Below are 23,672 nucleotides of genomic sequence, written 5' to 3' on the forward strand. Positions count from 1 at the left end.
GGGTGGTGGGTAATAGGAGGCTATATAAAAAAAAATCCCAAAATCGGGACTGTCCCTATAAAATGAGGACATCTGGTCACCCTACATGGTATGCATGTGAAACCCTCAGTGGAATCCAATAGGGACCATCACTTGAAGAAGAAGAATGAGTTTGAAGTACTAGAAAGCAGTTAGTACAGCTCTACCCTGATATAACGTGACCCGATATAACACGAATTTGGATATAACGCGGTAAAGCAGCGCTCCGGGGGGGGGAGGGGGCAGGGGCAGGGCTGCGCACTCCGATGGATCAAAGCAAGTGCGATATAACGCGGTTTCACCTATAACACGGTAAGATTTTTTGGCTCCCAAGGACAGCGTTGTATCGGGGTAGAGGTGTAGTTTTAAAGTGAATTTTTTTGTTAATAAATCTCTAGTGCTAATGAGAGCTGGATGCATAAATTCCCTTGCATCAAGATGAAAATATTCCCATTAATAGTATAATTCCTGTCCTGACATTCATCACATACAACTTTTAGGGAGGTTGCAAATTGTCTTATGAACTCCTGGAATGGTACGGATTTTAGTCTGTTACGTGCTTTGCTACAGTGTAGTATTAGCTAGAAAGTTCCCAGGTACATTTCTCACTTTAGGTTAATTCTGTGAGCCACAGAAGAATCCTTTAAATGGCAGATAAGGCTATATACAGTATCAAACTACAGTGGCTGTGATTCAAGCATCAAGCTGAGGTGCTTAATGCCTGTTTTGCTTCAGTCGTCACTAAAAAGGTTAATGATGACCAGATCTCAACACAAGGGTTAATATTGACAACCAGAGAAGGAATACAAGCCAAAATAGTGAAAGAACAGGTTAAAGAATATTTAGATAAGTTAAGGCAGCAAAGAATCCTGTGGCACCTTATAGACTAACAGACGTTTTGCAGCATGAGCTTTCGTGGGTGAATACCCACTTCTTCGGATGCAAGAATCCGAAGAAGTGGGTATTCACCCACGAAAGCTCATGCTGCAAAACTTCTGTTAGTCTATAAGGTGCCACAGGATTCTTTGCTGCTTTTACAGATCCAGACTAACACGGCTACCCCTCTGATACTAGATAAGTTAAATGTATTCAAGTCATCATGGTTTGATGAAATTCATCCTAGGGTAGTTGAGGAACTAGCTGAAGCAATTTCAGAGCCATTAGCAACTAACTTTGAGAACTCCTGGAGGATGGGAGAAGTCCCAGAAAACTGGAGAAGGGTAAATGTAGTACTTATCTTTAAAAAGGGGAACAAGGAGTACCTGAGGACTTATAGACTGGTCAGCTTAAGTTCAATACCTGAAAGATACTGGAGCAAATTCTTAAACAGTTTGTAAGCACCTGGAGGATAATAGGGTTGTAAGGAATAGTCAGCATGGATTTGTCAAAAACAAATCATGCTAAACCAACTTAATTTTCTTCATTGATAGGATTACTGACCTAGTGGGTGGGGGGAATCAGTTTACATAATATACCTTGATTTTGGTAAGGTTTGACATTCTCATAAGCAAAGTAGGGAAATCTGGTCTAGACGAAATTTCTATAAGGTGGGTGCACAATCTATTAAAGACCATACTCAAAATGTAGTTATCAATGGTTTGCTGTCCAATAGGGAGGGCGACTCTAGAAGGATCCCATAGGGGTCAGTGCTGGGTCTAGTACTATTCAATATTTTCTTTAATGACTTGCATAATGGAGTAGAAAGTATGCTTATGACATTTTGCAAATGACACCAAGCTGTGAGGGGTTGCAAGCACTTTGGAGGACAAATTTTAAAATTCAAAATGACCTTGACAAATTGGAGAATTGTTCTGAATTCAGCAAAATGAAATTCAATACAAACAAGTTCCAAGTACTTCACTTAGGAAAGAAAAATCAAATGCACAACTACAAAATGGAGATAACTGTCTAGGTGGCAGTACTGCTGAAAAGGATCTGAGGGTTATAGTGGACCACAGGCTGAATATGAGTCATCTATGTGATGCAACTGCAAAAAAGGCTAATATGATTTTAGGGTGTTGCCAGTCAGAGGCGAACACCCAGGGCCTGCCCACTCCCGCCACGCCCAGCAGCGCCGACAGGGGGACGCCAAGCCCAGCCTGGCTCAAACCGGACGAGCCCCAGAGCGGGGCCGGAGCCCCAGCGGACGGGACGCCTCCGAGCCCCTGGAGCCAGCCTCCTCCGAGCGGAGCCTCCCCGAGGTACCGCCCTCCCTGCCTCCCCGGTACCCCCGCCGGAGACCCCCGAGACCCCCTGACCCAGGGCCCGGAGCCCCCCCGACCGCCCGAGCCGAGAGGAGAGCCCCGCGCAGGACAGAGCCAGCCCAGAGCCAGAGCCAGCCCGCGCGAGCCGCGAGCGGCTGAGGAGCCAGGTCCAGGAGGGACCCGCGGGGCCAGGGGCGCCCGGTGATGTGTCAGTGCGCGATGTGGTGCCAGGCCCCTCCCTGACAGTGGCGGATTAGGCCCGCTGTGGGTGTGTCGTGCCCAGGTCCCCCACGTGGGGCAGGGCCACCCCACAGACTGGGGCGCGCTGGGGGGACACAGCTGCCACCCTCTGGAAGCCTGCGCTGACTCCACCCCCAGGCATGGGCCAGGCTCCCTGCACTAGCCTGGGCTCAGCACCTGAGCTGCAGACCTGGCAGCTTACCTGGGCTTAGGACCCTTGCGCTCCCCTGCTGAAGGACCTGAGCTCCTTCTGAGCCCTTGGCAAGGCCAGCTCTCTGGGCTTTGCAGCTCCCTGCCCAGCTGCCTGCTCCTTGGCTGCCTGGCCTGAGCCTTGCCTGATTGCCTGCTGGGCTTGCTGAACCTCTGCTCGCCTGCCCTGCCTGCTGCTACTGGACCTGAGCCTTGAACCCTTGCCTAGGCCTGGCTGAGGCCTGGGCTGGCCCTCCCTGGACTGGCCTGCCCGCCCCTGCCCTGCTGCCCTTTGCTCCTCTCCTGGCCGCTGCTGCTGAGCCCTGCTACTGACCTGACCTGAGCCTGAGCTCCTGTGCTGCTGACCTGAGCCTTGAACTATTGAGCCCTGAACTATTGCTCCTGCTCCAGCCCCTGCTTGAACTGCTGCCTTGAACTCTGGGCTTTGCTGCCCCTGATGCCTGGGCTGAGCCCCTGAGGCCTTGCCCTGCTGCTGCTCTGCCCTGAGCTGGCCTGCTGGCTGACTGCGCCCTGCTGCTGCTGCTCGGCTCTGAGCTGTTGCCTGGGGAGGCTGTGCCGCTGCCGGCCTGAGGAGCTGCCTGCCCTGCTCCTTAACCCTGCCCTGCCGCCTGTGTGAAGCCCTTGTGCCCCCCTGGGCCTGTGCTGCTGCTGCCCTGCGACTGCTGGTGCCTGGCGCGGACCTTGTGTCCTGCGGCCGAGCTGGCTGCGCCCGCGCCGCGAGCTGACTGGAGGCTGAGCGCTACTGCTGAGCCTGCCTTTGCCTGCTGTGCTGGTGCCTGAGCCTGACTGCCGTTTGCTGCCCCGCCCTGCCTGTTTGCTGCCCCCTGTGTTGACTGCTGCCCCCCACCACCTGTGCCTCTGCCTGGGGGTGCCACCTGAGGGAGGCGCCTCTCTGACCCCTTCAGAGGCCTGAGGCCAGGCGCCCCGAAAGCCTTTGGCGCCCCGGCACACGTGGTGCCGGCGTGCACCCTGTTGCCTCGGTGACTTTTGCGCTTGTGAACTCTTCTGACGGGACTTGACGAGAGAGAGAGAGACTCCCCGGGAGAGAGCAGAGAGCAGAGACAGCAGCTCCAGACCTGACCCCAGGAGATCAGAGCGCGACAGGAGGCAGAGCGCAGCAGAGCAGCCAGCAGCAGCAGCAGCCCAGCCACCAGCAGCAGCAGCAGCAGCAGCACAGCGCCCGGGCAGCACAGCAGCAGCAGCATCCAGAGCAGTTACCCCAAACAACGGGACGCCAGCAAGGACCCCAGCACAGCTGGCAGCTGGCCCCGCGGGAGCCGGACCCTACCGGCGGCGCCACCCCGCCCGGGCCAGCCCCACCCACCCCCGCCCCGCCCCCCCCAGCCAAGGAGATCCCGGGCGAGGCCGGCGGATGGACCCGAGATGCTGGTCGCTCGTCCTGCGAGGCCGCCGTGGCTGTGCCGAGCAGCATCCGGCCCAGCCCGAGGGGCCTGGCCCTGCCGATCTACCGAGGCCTATCCCGAGCCGGCCGTGAGGACGTGCAGGACTACGAAGACAGGACTCTGGCTGCGCTGGGGTCCTGAACCGACGCTCGACAGGAGAGTCCGCGACCGACCCCCTGGGCCCGGGGCGGATGGCCAGGGGCCCCCCGAACAGGTGGGGAGACCTACAAAATGGAGAAATGTTGACCCGATGACACAGACACCTGAGGGACGAGCGCGGTGATGATTGGATTGGCCCATTCCTTTCGCCTTGGGCCTTTCTGGGTCCTCCGCCACAGGCCAGCCACACCACAGGCCAACGGTCCCGTGGCGTCGTGTCACGTCACGGTGAGGCCTCACGTGTCCAGCGGGTCGGCGGTCGGCGGGCGGGCCGCGCGCCCGCCCGCGGAACGCCCCCCGAAGTGCTAAGTGCTCCGTCCCGTCCCGCCGTGCTGCTCCCCCCCCCCGCGCGGCCGCCGCCCCCCCGCCCCCCCGCCCGGACCCGCCCCACCCCAGAACCCCACACCCGAACCCCCGGCGGTGGCCCGAGCCGGTGGCGGGAGGGGAGCTGGGCCTGCTGGGCCCCTGGGGGGGCGAAGTTCTGCTGCCTTGAGCCCCCTGCTCCCTTGCATGGTGCCAAGCCAAGTCGGAAGGCCGGGCCCGTGCTGGCAGTGGGCCAAGGGCGACCCGCCCCGCCGCCGCCGCCGTCGTTGAGCGCCCGGCGCCCTTGGCCTCCGGCCGGCTGTGGCCGCGTGGCTGGTCTGCCAGGCTGCCGCCCGCGGGACCACCACCTGAATCCACTGCAGTGTGTATCCACGGGGATATCGACCCCACCCCAGTGCCCAGCCCCCCACCCCCCAGACTATTGATGGGGCCACCCGACGGATGACGGGTGGGCTTGGCGGTGGGGCACACGGTGATCCTGGACCCGGTGATCCTGGGCCCGGACACCCCGATCGCCACCCACCCACCGCGCGCCCTCCCCGGCCGCCGCGGGGCGCGGGAGGTGAGGGAGCCAGAGACCCGGAGGGGAGAGGGGACCCCGACCCCGTCCCCACGAGTCCCCGGAGGACTCCCGCCCCCGTCGAGGAGAGGGAGGACGGGGGCGGGCACCACGACAAGCACGACTGCTGGCGCCTGGATCTGGGGCTTTGGCTGGGTGAGGGTGAGAAAGAGGTAATTGCTTATACGTGTCAGAATGCCAGTTGGCAGTTGGCCTGGCTCGGCCGGCCCGTGCGGGACTATTACAGGTATATTAACAGGAGTGTTATATGTAAGACACAAGAGGTAATTGTCCTGGTCTTCTCGGCCCAGGTGAGGCCCCAGCTGGACACACCACAATTTAGGAAGGATATAGACAAATTGGAAAGAGTCCAGAGGAGAGCAACAAAAATGATAAAAGGTTTAGATAACCTGATCTCTGAGGAAAGGCTGAAAGAACTTGGCATGTTTAGTCTTGGAAAAGAAGATTAAGGGAAGACCTGATAAGTCTTCCAATATGTTAAGGGCTGTTATACAGAGGACCGTGATCAATTATTTTTCATGTCCACTGAAGGTAGGACAAGAAGTAATGGGCCTAATCTGCAGCAAGGGAGATTTAGGTTAGATATTAAAAAAAAAAATCTTTCTAACTCTAAGGCTCTGGAACAGGTTTCCAAGGGAGGTTGTGGAATCCCCATCATCAGAGGTGTTTGAGAACAGGTTGGACAAAAATCTGTTAGGGCTGGTCTAGGTATACTTGGCCCTGCAACAGTGCTGCGGGCTGGACTTGATGGCTTCTCATGGTCCCTTCCATTTCTATGATTTCTATGATTACTTTTGTGTTTCACCAGGCCTGGGGCCAGCTTAGCTGTTGGCAAAATTTAGAGCAACTCCCTGGGCCTTCTAAGAAGAATTAGGGCAACTGGGGATGGATGGAGCATAGATGCTCCAGCTGTGCCCCCTACTGCCAAGAGCAGAAGGAGGGAGGCTGTGCCAGCTGTCCATAACCCAAAGATTCTCAGCTGGCAGAGAACCAACCTTATGGCTCTCTTGTTGCCAGAACAGCACCAAGAGTCAGTTCTCTTGCTTGCACCTTTTGCTACTCTGCTTCTTGGGGATTCCACACACACCCTGCAGCTTCCATCCCTGCCCTTCAGCTGCTTCCACTCTACGCTTTCTACAACCTGCCTTTCCTTCACACCCCTTACTCTCCACTGTCCTTCCCATCTCTTTGCTGCCTTCCCCCTCCACAGCCAGGTTTCTGTTTCTGCCATTTCCTACCATTTCCTGCTATCTGCAGCCTTTCTGCCTCAAATGTCCCCACTCTCTCTTCCACACCCTTAAAAACCCCTTAATGCACCTGATAAATTACACTGGTACCTATTTAGTGTTACTGTAAAAGCCATTTGTTGTAGATGTGTCTGAAATTTATTTGCACCAAAATTGCTTCCCAGGCGAGGAAAAAGGACAGACTCCATTTCCCCAGTGCAGGAATTGTGAATTCTTCAGCCACTCAGGGGCTGGGGAAAAAAAAAATATAAATCGAGATAAAACTTCAGATACGTGAAAACGTGAAGCTGAATATATCTTATATTATCTTTCTATATTACTCTCCCCTCACCGCGGATCTCGGGGCTCTCCGTCTCCTATCACGGCGACGCCACCGCCGCGTGGGCGGTGGGTTCGAATCCGAGCGAGCGAGGATCGGATCGATATCGGCGTCTAGAGTGAGATGCGATATATCGATCTGAAAATCGAATCGCTACGCCGCCGTCGGGCGGTAGTGTAGACGTAGCCTCAGTACCTACAAGTATCTTCTTCCTTCTGTGTTTAATTGGGATTTGATGCACAGTAGCAATAAAAGTCATTTTACACAAAAGCTGGACTTAAAGAGTTACAGTTGTAAAAGAAGAAAATTAAAATCACATGCTGGATAGTTCAAAGAATCAACTTTAGTTAACTGGCTTAAACAATGAATTGAAACATCACTACCTTGATTTGCTCATTATCTTTTTAATAAAAGTTTGAACAAAAATGCTTGAAAGTCAGTTTAAATGAACAATGACAAAGCTAGTGAGCACAAATGGGTTATTTAGAGAACCAGGTACATGGACGGAGCATAAAGAGAAAACTAGATAAATAAATAAATAGACTCAGGGCAAACAAGCTTTGAATTAAGTCCTTGAGAAGATGCCAGCATGTTCATGTTGATGCTCAAAGGATAGTAATACATTGCTATTATGTGTAGTGCCTTTCATTCAAAAGAACAGGACACCAAGGATCATTACAAACTGTGCATGTAAATTAATATACTATATATAGCTTTACCCACCATTGACGTGCAGCCACAGGCAGGGCAGAATGCAGCATATGATTTTGCGATGCTATTCAGTGGTTTGGAACAGAGGTAACCAAATAAGTGATTTCAGTTCGGTGGCCAAAACCGCAAATCTAGAAACAAATTCTGTTTGTTTCAAGCCTAAACTGATTTTTTTTGGGGGGTAGGGGGAGTGTTTCTTGCTGAAACAAACAAATGTTGATGAGGTCAAATGAAACATTTCAGAAATGTCAGTTTGAAATAGTGTTGAAATTGTTCATTTTGACAGTTCCAATATTTTTGTTTTCATGGTTTTTTTGTTAACACTATTCACATTTGACCCAAATTCACAAATAGGTTTGGTTCTCCAAGAAATGCATTTTTCAGCAAAATTACTATTTGCTGAAATGTTTTTGTTTAGTTCTTAGAACAGGTTCCCTATGTACATTTGAACAGCAACTGAATCCACAGGGGCAAGATTTGCTGTCAGCCTCAACAAAGCAAACAGCAGGGATTAGTTTGCCAACCGAGGCTGCAGGACTTGTCATTTTATTGAGTTCTGACTAATGAATGCCACTTAGAGCATCTAAATGCACTTCCTACATCAGCAGTGACAAAGCTTTTGGACCTTTATAGTTAGCATTTCTTCTCTCTCCCCCCATAATTAGCTGTTTGTGCCCAGTTCTGGAGTACAGATTGCATAATTGGAATAATTTACCTCAGTGTGGTGCAAACTGCAGTAGTGAAATAGTAAGGCAGCCAAATGACTCCAGTGGCTTAGAGGTGACCATCTCATAGATAAATATATTGCATGCAGGAGTCAGATTCTCAATATGGGAGTTCCCCAAGATGAACTTCTAACAAATCGCAGACTACTGTGATCAGTGGAAAAATTGCCTGAGTAGGAGAACATGGAATTCGGATAGGACAACTGTGCAAAGAAAAATACTAGTCCAACATGCCATTTCAGCCTGAGTTAGGGCTGGTCTACAGTACCGTGGTAAATCGATCTAATTTACGCAACTTCAGTTACGTTAATCATGTAACTGAAGTCGATGTAGTTAGATCTACTTACCGCGGTGGCTACATATCCCTTCGACTTCCCTTGATTGCAGCAATGTCCATCTATTGGTAAGTGTAGACATGCCTTTAGTTACTTAACTCCTGTTAAATAAATAAACTCCTACGTTGTTCATTGGCAATTTGGAGCAGTGAAAGATTGTGCAAGTGTTAGTGTTCCCTTCTTCTTGATGCTTCACTTTGAGCATTTTGCCTTAAATGTTATCTGGTTATTTTGATAGCACTCTAAGTCTGTGTAAGCAGGTCATTCGTCTGATTTTAAACTAGATAGTCCTCTTTTTGGGTGGTTTGTCCCCTAACCAGTACTGAGACAAAAACAGACATGCCACTTTGAAAAGTGTGCCTCTCTGCCCCTCAGCGTGTGAGGTCATGTGGGCAGACCAGCACACTCTTCAAAATGGTGAGCTCTATGTGCCATGACCTCATACGCATCCTACGTGCGAGGTCACAGCAGTGGGGGTTAGCCCATGCCATTCCTGGAAGTGCCAAAATGTCCGGTATTCTGGGAATGCATGAATGGCCATACTAAGTCTGTGGTACTTTAAAAAACCTTCTGGAACACTCCTACTGGAAAAGTCATAGGTGGTAAAGCACTTATTTACAGGACTAGAGCCATTTGCTCATCATGAAGCAACCACCAAACCCATTCATTTATGGAATTGCTTTCTTTCTAAGGAAAGAGCAATTGGAACCGCATTGTGATATAGAACTTTCTGATCTAGCTGAAAAATGAATGTTCTGACAGTGCACAAAGCGATTGCAAATACCTGAACAATGGCCTGTGCCCTTTCACAGCTGCCTATAAAGTCTACTCTGGCTTTTTCCAGGATGGGAAATTACCTTATGAGATGGATTTGTGATGTTTGATAATGAGAAATTTTGGTAAGTTACTGGCTTTTTTAAGAGCCTCTGTTGCCAAGCCAGTGATAGTATTTGAGAACTTGGATAATCAGCAGTGAGAAAAAGAATCAAGCTAAAAACTTCTGCTTTTCACTGTCTTTTATAGTTATATGACTTTAGTCCTTGTAAAAACACCCAACAGATGAGAGCTAGGTTCTTGCAATTAGGTGCAGCCCATAGTGGGAAATATGGAGCCACTTGCCCTAGTGGAGCAATGAGAGAGAAGCTGCCTCAGGGAGGCAGTTACTTACCCCATTTTGTGGAGTGCAACTTACTTATCCTCACCATGTGTGGCAGGTGAAGTCTGCTGGCCTGTGCTTGAGGGATGGAGCCATGACACACACACACTGTCCCCTTAGGGTGCCATGTGGAACAATCCCAATTTGCCCTAAAGATGCAGACACTGTAATACTGTCTGGCCCTGATCACCCAAGCACTTTTCCAAAGAAGGTTGCTCATGCTCTTCCCCTTTCCTCCCCATGCACCCTGGTGTAAGGGCCATACTGAATCAGGTTCATAGTGATGTATGAAACTCTGGATCTGTTTTTATGGGGAGAAAAGGGTGATGTCGTCTGCAGCCTGTACATAGTCCTGAGGCTACCCCACCCATGAGACATGTCAGTGGATGGGACTCCGGGGCAAGTCAGTCCATGCTGTTCCTAAGTTATCTAGAGTGTTTTCAGTGGAGTGGGTACATAATTTTTCTTTCTTCTTTGGAGGACTTTTTGCTACCGTTGCAGCACTCCCTGCTCCTTTGGTCCATAGAATTAGAGACCAGTGTGAAAAATCAAACCTGAGTCTCGTTCTTGGCAGTTCAGTACACAAATGCTATATCTTTATCAGGGCAAATTAGAAGTGGCTTTATATTTTCCCTGGCCCCTACCCACTCTTTATCAAGCTCTAAGGCTCAGTTGAACCCCGTGTCGTCTTCATTTTAGCAAAAAGGATTGATGTATCTTTTAATCAGCTTAGTAAACTGTCTCAGTGTAGCCCACAGTTGTAATACCATTTGTCTTCCTGGTGATAAAGTCCTGAGTTTTCAGATAACTAGAGGAGCAGTTAAGCCTAAAGAAATAGCAGATGGGCCAAGACATAGCAACATCACACAGAGAGCCACTAGTCAATGGTGTGGTATAGGCCCTGTCACCAATCTCCTACTTTTGTCTCTTACAGGTCGGGTTTCCTTTTTCACCTCTGGGTCGGAGAACCTTCATCGAGTGGAAAAGGTTCGCTGGGGCACTCGCTATGCCATTACCATCTCCTTCACTTGCAATCCCGACCACGGCATTGAGGATCCAGTCTTAACATAATGCGTCCTGGGAGAGAATGTGAGGTCAAATGGAATGATAGGAGAAGCCCTGCAAGGGGAGAAAATGGAGATAATTTCCTGTGTAAATTCCCAATCAATTAAAATTTCCCTACCCTGTATTTAATATAATGTAACATCATTTTCACACATCTTCCTCCATAAGTGTTGCAAACAGTGCCTTAAGGACCATATTTAATTCAACATTCTGTTTAAAAAAAGGGTGGGGGTTTTTTTATTCGTCCAATTGAGGAAACAAGTCCTTTTTTATTTTAGGTTACTTCACTTTGAGGAATGCAGAGAAAACTTATTGAACCAAGTTCTGCTGGGCCCTATGCCATTGTTAGCTGGTGTAACAGACCAGAATTTGGCCCTTTAAATCTTGTCATCTCCATCTGGTCACAACACCTATGATAGAACAAGAAGGACATTATCCTCATGTTGGCCAGCCTTTGTTCTTCTTGCAACGGATTCTCTTAGTCATGGGCATTATTTGCAAACACACGTGGTTTTGTCTACTGGAACTTACTTGAACTGTTCTTTAAATTACTACAGATATTTAAAGCTAAACACAGGGGGCAGGGAAGGGGGAAGACATGGTCTTACCTCACCTAATGCAGGTGAGGAGTGTTTAGTATCAAATAAAATTAGGAAACTAAATTGTCTGTTTGGTGAGTCAATAGCCTAGGGCTTCAAAAGAGCAATCTCAGTAGGGCAACAGGGATGGCTAAAGTCATAACAGGATGTGTCGTATTGGTCTTGGCTCTGATCAGGAAGAAGCATTTGATGTACTTGGCCCTGGAGTGGTTCTTTTTTTTTCAGCTGCATCTCCCTAGTGAACATGAAAGTAGTTGCACTCAGCTGTTCGTGTGAATTGTTTTGTTTGAGCATTTTAAATGTTTAATTCTTTAAATATAATTAAAGGAAATTTCAAAATGAAAAATAGTTTCAAATTTAAAAAAATCTAAACATTTTGGAAGTCTAAACAAAACATTTTGATTTTTTTCTTCAGATTCTTTTTTTAGGCTATTCCACCCAAGACAATTCTGTGACATTAATAAATTCACAAAATGTTTTGAGACCCCAAAGCTGCATTTTTCACTGAAAATGTTTGTCTAAAAGTTTTTTGTTCAGCTCTATTTTTATTGGCTTTAATTGGCAATAAAGCACTTCAGGCATTTGATATTCGATTGAAGGGCGCTCTGATTTCGTTGTCATGCTTCACAGCACTCAACTGCAGTCGTGGAATAGCTCCTAACTTTCTAGCTCAAATAATGAATCAAGTTGTTCAGACGTTTCTGAACAATTTGCTTTCGCCTAGTGTGAAGATTTGCCCTTAACCATGGATGCTCATCTATGGTATGTTTACTGGAATAATGTATTTCAAGGACTTCAGAAAACCCTGCGTTGAGCCATAAATATAGAACTAGTAGCAAAACAAATGACTAATCTTGTCAATTACTTTGCTTTATTGTGGTAATTAAGGGATTTGCAGATTAGCATTTTGATAATTTAATTGTAGGAGAAACAAGAAGTTTCCTTAGATACTGAGTTCTGATGCAAGTCTTCTATTGACAGTATAGTATGAATTTGCGTCACTTCTGTAGAAGTCTGTTGTAATTTGCTTACAGGAAACTGCTTTGTGACTGCCTGCATTTCACATGCTTTTGTCTCCTTTTTTCTTTTTTAATCCACTTATGACATTAGATATATTTAAATATTGGAGGATTCAACTGCAGCTCAGTAATAAAAGGTGGCTCTTCTCATTGGTTCCATTGGTAGAGTTATCAGCTGACATGCCTGCAAGGCGAGTCTGCAATGAGTTTTTCATTTATCAGCACACCCAGACAGACTCTTTCCATGTGAAAGAGGAAAACTTGTCATAGTAGCTGGATCTAAAGAAATAAAAATATTAAAGTTAGTTGGATAGCATGTCTAAAGGCCTGATCGAAAACCAGTTGATGTCTATGGAAAGGCTCCTAGTGACTTCAGGGACCTTTAGATCAGGCCTTAATTGTACACATATGCAAGAACAGGATGAACAGCAGCAGATTCCTTGGGTTAGTTTTGTTATTAAAGCTATCCTGTCATTTTAACTCAATTCTTCAGGTTTTTTAGTGAGTTACAAAAGAATCTTCACTTTAATTTGCCACTTTAAAGTGTTTATTGGTTATTTCTGTGTTTCACACAGACTGAATTGTCTTGAAAATAGCACATCTTTCAGAACCATCTTCTAAAAAGCACTTGTTTTAATGCACCAGAGATTAACATAAATTTGTTATACAGTTGCGAGGGAGGAATCTTAAGCAGTTTCTCGTTCAGGTTTTTCATACTTCAAAGACTGCCTACAGGACACTTTGCATCTTCTTCATACTGTGAATTATGACTGACATTAAAACATATCTAAGAACAAGTTGTGTATGTGTTTACATTTATAGTGAGATTTCAACCTTAATATTGATGTTCTCAGCAAGATGAACATCAAGTCTGTCAAATACCAGTCTACTTACATGCTGTAGTTTGAAAGAGAATCAGTATATTTTAAAACGAAGAAAGAGGCATAGTAACTCAAACCTCTCTTTTAGAGTCCCAGTACCAATCAAGATTTTTATACTGAAGCTCTTGCATTTTGTCAAGTAAAAGTAATATTCATAGAGAAGAAATTAGAACTGGAAATGGAGTCTAAGCTAGAAGATTCTGATTTCTGCCTCTAGCTACAAAAAATAAAAGAATAACCAGAGAAAGGTTTCAGTTTATAGACCCATAGACTGTAAGGCCAGGAGGGACCATCATGATCATCTAGTCTGACCTCCTGCACATGACAGAACCTCACCTCTCACCCCACTTCTGTAATAGATCCCTAACCTCTGGCTGAGTTACCGACATCCTCAAATCATGAGTTAAAGATTCCAAAATTTGCTCTTGTTCAAACTAGCAAGTAACTTGTGCCCCGTGCTGCAGAGGAAGGCCAAAAAACTCCAGGGTCTCTGCCAATCTGACCTGGGGAAAAATTCTTTCCTGACCCCAAATAAGGCAATCAGTTAGACCCTGAGCATCTCAGCGAGACCTACCAGCCAAACATCAGGGAAAGAATTCACGGTAGTAACACAGAGCCCTGCCCGATCTAGTGTTCCCTCTCCAGTCGTCCGTGATATTTGCTACTAGGAGTCGCAGAACTAACTACATGTGGAGCTCAGATTTCTCAGGCAGTATTAGCATTAGTACTTAAACATACTGTCAAGGAAACTAACATACTGTAGCTTACTGTCTGCCCACTCCTTCTTTGCTTATAGTTTTCAGTATCTTAGTTTCTTTCCTCAATAACTTTGCTTTTTCCAGGAGATAAAAATGACTTTGTTTTCATTGGAACTGAAGTTATCGTGCCATATTTGCAGTCACCCACAAACACAGTTATTCTTAAATACCTAATTATGTGATCTTTTTAAAAGTGTGGGTGGGAAGACTTCTCTCAGCATTCCCATTCTTCCTTTCCTCTCGCAGACTCTGGGAATAGCAGTGAAAATGGTTGCTGGAAATTAGGATCTAACTGAGGCATTACTAAGGTTTGTCCGGTATTCAAACACTCAGGTGTCAGAGATATAATTGTGAGTGCATCCAAATTACATTTATTTATACTCACCAAGTGGCACCTGGCACCTTATAGACTAGTTTATGTTTTGATAGCATGTGAATTTGTACTTTACTTCTTTTGATACCCCACTTCAGTGGAAGGGCAGGTGTGTGCAAAGCAGGCAAGAAGGGCAAGGGGGAGGGGTTGGAGGGGGGATTGGTGTGGAGTGGGAGTGGTTTTCTTTCTGGTTGGGCTGGCTGTCAGTCACAGTCCCCAGCTCAAACCCCCTCATCACATCATCATCATCCCCATCCCATCTGGACATCCATCCCACACACACAATCACACACAGGCAGGCCACCAGACCACACCAGGCACAACCTGGCCAACCTGCCAACCTGAAGCAGCACCTGCACACCACACCAACACACCAGCAACTCCCCTCCACCCCCAATCCATGCACCACAACCAACTCTGCCCACTATGCAACCCACAACACCCACACACACCACCAACACACCCACATCAGCATCACCCACACCATCACCGGTTCATTCACCCATCCACCCAATGTAAATATATATCATATGCCATGCATGCCCTGCTATGCTATGTACATCGCATGCCAAACTCCAAGGAAAAGGGAAAAAAAATAATAAACGGACACAAATCAAACAAAATATACAAAACAAAACAAAGAACACCTCAACCTCCAACACCCCCACACACAACATAATAGATTTTTTTGGTGGCCAAAAAAAAAAAAAAAAAAAACCAGAGACAGAGAAGAGAGAGACTCTGCTCAATTTTTATTTAAATTTAACAACATCAGTTTAAACAAAGTAAAGACTGTGAATTGCCAATTACAGACCCAGTTCCTCCTCTCTTCTTTGGTTCTCACACCTCAGCAGCAACCCCCCCATCCTCCCTGATTGATCTACCTGATTCTCTAGCCTGCTTCTTGCTCTTGCTTATATATATACATACCCCCTGGAAATTTCCACTGTGCTTGCTGAAAGAAGAGAATTCACACACTAAAGCTAGCTCTGCTGCAAAAACATAGTCTATCTATAAGGTGCCACAGGATTCTTTGCTGCTTCTACAGAACCAGACTAACACGGCTACCCCTCTGATACTTATTTATACTCAGTTGTCAAAACTTCTTTAGAAAGCTCTAGAGCAAATAATTGCCATTACATTTTCTAAACAAAATGACCATTTAATATAATGTGTATTTACTGCTTTCATCCAGAGAGATGAGTGATTTGCTCTATGAACCACAGATGCATCTGACAGCTGCTGCTCATCGTAGCCTGATTCCGAGACAGGCTCATCTGTGCTTGCTGAAGCTAATTATGTGAAAATAATGACAACAGGGAGGAAATCCAGCTAATTGATTCACATCATGAATTGGTATGGGAGCTCCAGGTAAGTGCCTATATGCTCCTGCCAAATATCTATGAACACTTATAAAATGCCTTGTCTTCCATTTCCTAAACTGTCCTACTGAGCTGACAACTAATTTCCCTGTCTTTCTACTTGGTGTTAAACCTGTAACAAGATACCCAGAACTGTAAGATTCTTTGTGCGACCAGCTCCCTATTAACTGACAGCCGTTCAGTCCTGAAGTGCCTACCCCCATGTGATGTTAGTGCATGGGCACACTCACTTGTGTCCATCACAGCTGGCCACCTTCCATGTGGTCATGCTAGAGGTCTGTCTTTAAGGTTCCAGGACTGGCCAAAGGAAGAGAGCAAGATCAGTTTCTTTTCCCTAGCCTATACTTAGGGCCCTACCAAATTCATGGTCCATTTTGGTCAGTTTCACAGTCATAGGATTTTAAAAATCCTAAATTTCATGATTTCAGCTATTTAAATCTAAAATTTCATGGTGTTATAATTGTGGAGGTCCTGACCCAAAAAGGAGTTGAGAGTTGGTCAGAAGGCTATAGAAAGGGATGTTGCGGTACTGCAACCCTTATTTCTGTGCTGCTGCTGGCGGCGGTGCTGCCTTCAGAGCTGGGCAGCTGGAGAGCAGCGGCTGCTGGCTGGGATCCCAGCTCTGAAGGCAGCGCTGCCACCACCAGCAGCAGCACAGAAGGATGGCATGGTATGGTATTGCCACCTTTACTTCTGTGCTGCAGCCTGCAGCGTTGGCCCCTCAGTCATCAGCCGCCACTCTCTGGCCACCCAGCTCTGAAGGCAGCAGCACAGAAGTAAGGGTGGCATGGTATGATATTGCCCCCTTCTGTGTTGCTGCTGGTAGGCACTGCCTTCAGAGCTGGGCACCCAGCCAACAGCTGCCGCTCTGTGGCCGCCCAGCTCTGAAGGCAGCGCAAAAATAAGGGAGAGCCCCTTAAAATAACCTTCCAACCCCCTTCCAACTCCCTTTTGGGTCAGGACCCCCAATTTGAGAAATGCTGGTCTCCCCCATGAAATCTGTATAGTATAGGGTGAAAGCACCTAAGAGACCAGATTTCATGGTCCGTGATGCATTTTTCATGGCTGTGAATTTGGTAGGGCCCTACCTATACTCCTAAATGTCTCTTAATTAAATCCTGCTTACTGAATCTCCACTAGTCATTTGCTTGTTCCTCCAAAAAGTTCCTAAATTATGACACCCCGCAAACATTAGTCCAGCAGCACATATTACAACCTACATCTTACATATTTGTATACACAGTATGAATATACATTTACTGAAATGTTTTATGATAATTTTGTATAACTTTCATACAGAAATAAGTCTCAGTCCGACTGTGGGACCACTCGCACTGAAAATGTTTGCAGGATCAAGTCCTTAAATTTACACACATTCATAATGAAAATGTAGGAACATTATGATAAATAAGACTTTGACTCTTGCAAAGCTGATTGAGACCACATAAGCAGCTTTCTGACACATCGAAGACCTTAACTAGCATCTTGATTCATTACCATAACTCCTATTGACACCACTGGACATTCCGTGGGCAGAGTGAATGCCCCTAAGTTTGTAATTTAGGGCCCAATATGGCTTCCATTGACTTCAGTGCGATCAGGATTGATCCTTTTAATATGGAATCCCCAAAACTAACTGGGGCTAGTAGCAAGTGATGGTGCCTACTTGTGAAATTAATTCCCATTTTAAGGTAGTACCATTAATTTACTAAATGTCCATGGTCTGTGAAACTGAACTGGAGGGAGGGGCAGCTTTTTAAAAAGTTATCTAGTTTATTTTTATAGATTTTATTCTGATCCTGTGTCATTGTGAGGTCTTAGTTGGCTTTGCACCTACCTTTAAAAAGAGAGTTCTCGTCTAACTATGCAATTACTGCATTTCCTTCTCCAGTCTCCAGCATCTAAGGACATCAAACTGTGCTCTTCCTCCACAGGACTCTCTCTCGCTCCATCCTTTGTAACAATTATTGAACTGTTCAATCATTGCAATCTCCTTGTGCACCGCTTATTTTCCCAATCATACTCAAAGAAGTTTGCGTTTTTAATATACTAGTGATATTGTCTGAACCCACTCAGCCAGTGTAACCCATTAATCCTCTTTGAAAGGGCTTTATACTAGTTGAGGGAAAGATTACTGAGTGTTGCTCCACTTTTTTATTTTAACAAGGTTTTTCATTCTTCACCATGGTGTGCTTTTTAGCTAGCTTCCTTCAGTTTTCCAGCTACCTCATTATTTTCCTTCCATTATGAGCATTGACCGTCTCTCAACGCACATCCTTTGTTTCAGACCTAAATTTACTTCCATCTTTCACTGGCCTGTTATTTCCTGTTTTGTCATGGAAATAGTGATAAAGGGGAGATAATTTTTACCTGCTGTTACATTATATTACATCTTTTCACTGTAATTTATGGGCATCAAATACTGAGTCAAAACAAATTATGGTCATGTTCACAACTTTCTGGGCTCTCTGGGCATAGCTTCACAGTTAGGTGTTACTAATGCACTTCTGAATGAAATAGGCTTCACACTCTGCATTTCAAGCAGAGGACCCTTTGGTATCAGTGTAGTACGAGCCTGGGCCCCAAATCACAGCATGCCTTTGTGACAGAGATATTCTGTTACTAGACCAAAAGGAAAAATAATAGTGTTGGATGTGATGGTGGAAATTATTAAATGCAGGAAGCATCTGGTTTCCCTTTTTCTGTTCTCTTATTGCACATGCAAAGAAGTTGGAGAGGCATGATTTGGCCCTGTCACATGTTCATCTAGGTTTTGTATGTAGTTATGTTTAAAGTTATTTTAACCAGTTGCCCTAGGTGCTGGGATGGTACGGTGATGACTTTACACCTCTCCCTCTCTCTCTATCTCCAGACTCTCCAGTGTGGATTCACACTCTCATAGGAGCCTTTCCCAGCATAATCCTTTGACTGCTGGCTCTTTAAATGGGGTGTGTGGGGGGGTGGATGGGACCCGACAGCACACAAACAACAGAAGCCCTAAAATTGCCATTTAGCATCTCATTGCTGCACCTTCTTCTTTACCAGCAGATGAGTAATTTTTTAGCTCCTATTTGTTTCCCAAGACAATCATTCCTCAGAAGGTGGCACATCCTCAGAGTCCTCATTGTGTATTATTGCTCTAGATATGAATCACTGAGTAAGAGTATGAAAAGTTAAACAGCATTCCGCAAAAGATCCAGCATTTACAGACACTTTCAATTTGTTTAGTGAAGTCCCTCCAGTTCTCAATTCAAAGGAGATGAAACAAAGTTACTGTATTCAGAGTATTTCTAGTCTGTTTCAGTTGCTTTGTATATTACAGTCAGATCCATCAAAAATCTAGAGCATAACTGCCAACTGTAAATTTCTTGGATTTCTGCTTACTTTTCAGTGGAGCAATAAGAAGAAAAATTCCCTGGGATGCCTGACTCCCAGAAAAGAATTATAACAGAGAATCTTGTCTACTGCCTATTAGAGAGAGATGACAGCAACCAATAATGCGAGCAAGAGTAATAAATTACTAGGCAGAAAGCAACAAAAGGAAACTCACCCAGTCTCAAGGTTCCATATCATTGTTTAACTCTACAAGTCCATTTTTGTCATCAGCTTTACTGTTAGTAAAAGAGAAAACTAATGCAACTAATCAGAAATAGCTGTATCCCTGGCAGCTAGGTTCTCTTCTTTCAAATCCTTTCACAAAACTTCTTCCACAAGACCCACAACTCACTAGCATCTATCTAATCTATCCATCCCACACTCAAATAGGTGTGGTAGGTGAGCACTTTAACGTGTTACAGTGAACGTGCCTAGCTCAATGCTAAGCTACCTGGGGAAAATGCTGGTGTGTCTCTTTTAGTTTTTGTTGTTTTATTTTTAAATTAAACTCCCCTCCGGATCTGCTGCTGCATCTTATATCTCTGTTGTGTTGTCTTAGGTTTTAAGCTCCTAGGGGGGAGAGTCTAAAATCAGACTACAAGAGTGAAACACAAGCATGTACTATATACATGCTGACTGCCCCACTAAACCCTTTTAGGTGCTCACAGGATAAACATTTTTTGATTGAGGGTTTGGTTGATATTTTTGGTGTGATAGAAAAAAGTCTAGAAGAATAATCTTGTTCCTTAGTATAACATTTTAAAGTCTTAGGACACGATGGATAAATAATTTCATGGGTCCTAGTCCTCAGTGTTCTTCATGGAGGTACTTGTCCCAAACACCTTTATCTACTTGCTCGTGCCCCCACAATAACCTGAGCTCTGGCCCTCTCCCCAGTTCTCTTCCCTTCCTAACTGCCCATGTAGCCTGTCTGAATGGCAGAAGAGTCTATCTACAGACAGGAAGCCTCAAGCTCCCCACTTGCCATGCCTCTGCCGAAGCCATAGGGTAACGTTGTATGGGAATTGCTCCTCAGTCCCTCACCTGCATCAAACTGAAGACCGTACAACCTTCTTATAAGCATGTGCTGCTCAATCTGTGATGAATGCACCCAGAGGTATTACATTTATTAGTGCCAAGAGCTTCACAGTCTAATACCTTCCTTGTAGCTAAATGCTGCCCTTGAACTGGATATTTTTATCTCAAGAACTGGAACTTGGGGCCTCTCAGCTTTGTTTTCTAAATGCATTTTGGCTCCTGCAGATGGTTTGTGATCCAATGAATCCCTGTGTACTACAGACATTATCACTTTGAAGGCAAGTTAAACATGTTTCGGAGCCTTTGCTGGGATATTTATCTAGGCCTGAAAATCAGCAATTAAAACTACTTCCTCTGCTAATCTTTTCTGAATTAGACACTTCTTACCATTAAGCACGCACAGAGGGGCTATAATCAAAAAGCATTTCCCATGTCTGAATCCTGCTGGGAGGTAACTTAATGACACACAGTTCTAAGCTAATTTTTTCCTTGAGTCAGGCCAGCCTTGCGATTTGCAGGGGCCTGAGCAAAGGCAGATGCAAAGATGCTAGAGGGGGACTTGGCTCAGACCTCGAGTTGCTTTTTGACTTTGTGCTCTATTCCCTTTGCCAGAATGGGCAAAAAGGGCTGGGAGTAGTTTCTCCATGTGGACCAACTTCTGAACAGGGTTACTGAGCCTTATTGCCTCCAACCTCACTCTCAGAAGTCGGGGAATGGGCGTTAGCTGCAGTTGTGGGCAAGTGGGAAGAGTCATCTGGCCTTGGACTCACCTGCGTATGGAGTCTTGCCTCCCTCCCAGCTTCACACTTGAAATCAGTAGGCTGCTAACGCTGAAGTCTTGTTGAGCAGACCTATGAAGCGGCTGCCAGTCCAAATTAGCCCAAGTCTGATGTCCTTAAGGGCATACTGCAAAGCACATCCTTCTTTCCCAGGGATTTGAAAGTGGGACAGAATTGGGAGGGATGCTTAAGGTTTGTACTGTCCCTGGGTTGCTAGTTAGGAGTACGGTGCATTGAACTCTGGAGTATTTTTCAGTTATGTCAGGATCTTAGCGCACGAGGTAGATACCCTTTTTGGGTGTATAAATCTAAGCTAACTTTGCTCATGTAGCTTTCTTTGTGGGGTTATGGGTTTCTGAAATACAGTACAAGTTCTAGCAGGCCTGGCTCATGTAACATGAGCTTCACCAAGCTACTGCCATAGAGGCAGCAATGTTATTTTCTATGGACAGAGAGAAGAGTGGGGAGGGACCACAAGCTCCCCTAATCTTACCCTACCTCAGCCTATGCCTCTTCCAAACCCATTGGGCTGACACTGGCCAATACAAATGAGAATTGTTCTGAGGTGATGTGCAGGGAAAGCGATGATTTTGAGTGGCAGAAAAAGTTAAATTTTCTAGTGTGAGACTTTAGTACTTAAAACAAAGCAAAACTGAAGTTGGTCTTAAATGAAAAAGGGCAATTAGGCCAACATTTCCAACGTTAGGTTAGGCACCTTATTTAGGCATCCAAATAAGTGGCAAGTAACTTCCATGGAAATTGTGGGTCCTCAGTATCTCTCCTAAAAAAAACCCCAAAACAGTGGCCTGATTTATTTTGGTATCTAACTTGAGGGCCCCCTCAACTTGGTGGCCAACTTAGTCCTTCATCTAGACAAGGGGCGGCTAACCTGAGCCTGAGAAGGAGCCATAATTTACCAATGTACATTGCCAAAGAGCCACACTATTATGTCAGCAGTCCCCCATCAACTCCCCCCACTCCAACCTGCAGCACCTCCTGCCCACCAGCAGCCCCACCAATCAGTGCATCCCGCTCCCTCCTCCCGCCTGCTGCGGTCAGCTGTTACGCAGTGTGCAGGAGGCTCTGGTGTGTAGGGCGGGGGAGAGCGAGGGCATGGCAGGCTTGGGTGAAGGGATGGAGTGGGGGCAGGGCCTGGGGCAGAGCAGGGTGTTGAGCGCTGAGCACTTCCCAGCACATTGGAAAGTTAGCATCTATAGCTCCAGCCATGTAGTCAGTGCCTATGCAAGGAGCTGCATATTAACTTATGAAGAGGTTGGACATCCCTGATCTAGACTAATCCTTTTAACATTTGGGGTCGGGGGTAGGCTTCATACTTCCAAGATTGCTAGAGAGGGAAGCCTCCTAGTGCACTTCTGTCAGATTATGGACCCATCCTGGACAAGTGCAGAATAGGATGTCTCCCCCACCCTCCTTACAGGGGACTTGCTAGATCTTAATCTTTTCATTAGCTAGTTACTGTAAGCAGTGCACTCAATGTTTATACATGGGGCCAGGACTCCGCCAGTTTGTCTGCTCCCTCCTTGTGAGCAGGCGGTATATTGACACAAGAATTACAACTACACATTCCATTTGGGAAACAAAGCAATGCTCATGCTTTTAAACTGGCTGGTCACCACATAGAGAACACACACAGAGGGGAAATTTAGGTTTTATCAGATGGCTTTGATAGGGGGCTCTAATTTGTTGACCTTGGGAGCATGTCTAGCAGGTGGAAGTGTGATTGCCAGGTTCTCCACAGATCTGCAGTCATATAGAAAACTGAATTATGTGATAGTGGAGAAATGAGTGGGGATGTTTCTGAGGAAGAAGGAGAGGGTGTTGTGTTGGGCCTTTTGTACAGGAGGGGCAGATAAAAGGGGATGCAGGATTGTTAGGAAGCTGACAAAAAGTTGTATCTCTTGTGGGGAGGCAGGAGGAAGGTTTCAAGGGAGGTTGGAAGCTGATGGGGTGTCAAAAGAGGAAAAATTAGCTGTTGAAGGAGGCTTGTGGTGCTTTGGGGGCCAGGGAAATAGAAGAATATGAGTACCACCATCAGTGCCATTTACATAGGACATGTACTACTACTCCATAGTGCTGTAAGGTCTAAACCTTTCAGTTCCTGTTCATACCCTGTTCGGCTTCACAGATCAGCAGTTAGTGCTAATGTCTGAAATGGTGTCAACGGCAGGTGAGGAGGAAGGTGAGATTTGCTATTGGCCCAGAGACAGAGCAAGATGCAGGATCCCTTTGCCTGAAGGGTCTAAGTAAGGTGTTTAGTGAATGACTCAGTCAGTTTAGAGGAAGTTCAAATCAATTTGCAGAGCTTTGGCCACTCTTTGCTTATTACAGCGAAGCCCCTCAGGCAAACTCTGTGCAGCTTCCTGGCCAAGTAGCAGCAAGACAGTACCGAAGCAAGCACAGGAGAGCCAGAGACTTCATGCTGCCTTCATGCATTGAAAAGCTTTGGCAGGGACACAGCTGGATCTAGACAATTGTAGGAGCAGGGTGCTAACCACCACCTCCAAAATCCAGCATCCAAGGGATTCTGATCAATGCTTAGGTACCACAGAGGCAGAAGCACTATAAAAACCATCAAGAGAGCCTGAAAAGAGCAAGTCCAAATTGTTCTCTTTGTATTGATTAAAAAGGAATCCAGGGTAGTATCTAAATTGAAGTGATTAAAAATCCCTCAACTAGCCTTTTATATAAACCAAATAGCAAACTGAGCCTTACAAGGTAGCCTGCAAGGCTGTTTTTCAAAAGACTTTTATG

At 46.2% G+C, this 23,672-nt stretch overlaps 1 protein-coding gene across 4 annotated transcripts in view; it reads left to right on the forward strand.

Annotated features, from left to right (window-relative positions):
- The window catches only part of OGFOD3 (2-oxoglutarate and iron dependent oxygenase domain containing 3), an 88,211-nt gene extending 76,853 nt beyond the window's left edge, over window positions 1–11,358 (forward strand). For all 4 annotated transcript variants that reach the window (XM_039501048.1, XM_039501044.1, XM_039501046.1 and 1 more), the window contains one exon: window positions 10,566–11,358. In XM_039501048.1, the coding sequence (XP_039356982.1) occupies window positions 10,566–10,702 (137 nt within the window). In that variant the 3' untranslated portion in view covers window positions 10,703–11,358. The remainder of the gene's footprint in view (window positions 1–10,565) is intronic.
- Window positions 11,359–23,672: the final 12,314 nt, after the last annotated feature.

This window comes from Mauremys reevesii, linkage group 15, assembly GCF_016161935.1.
Source record: "Mauremys reevesii isolate NIE-2019 linkage group 15, ASM1616193v1, whole genome shotgun sequence".
Classification (NCBI taxonomy): domain Eukaryota; kingdom Metazoa; phylum Chordata; order Testudines; family Geoemydidae; genus Mauremys; species Mauremys reevesii.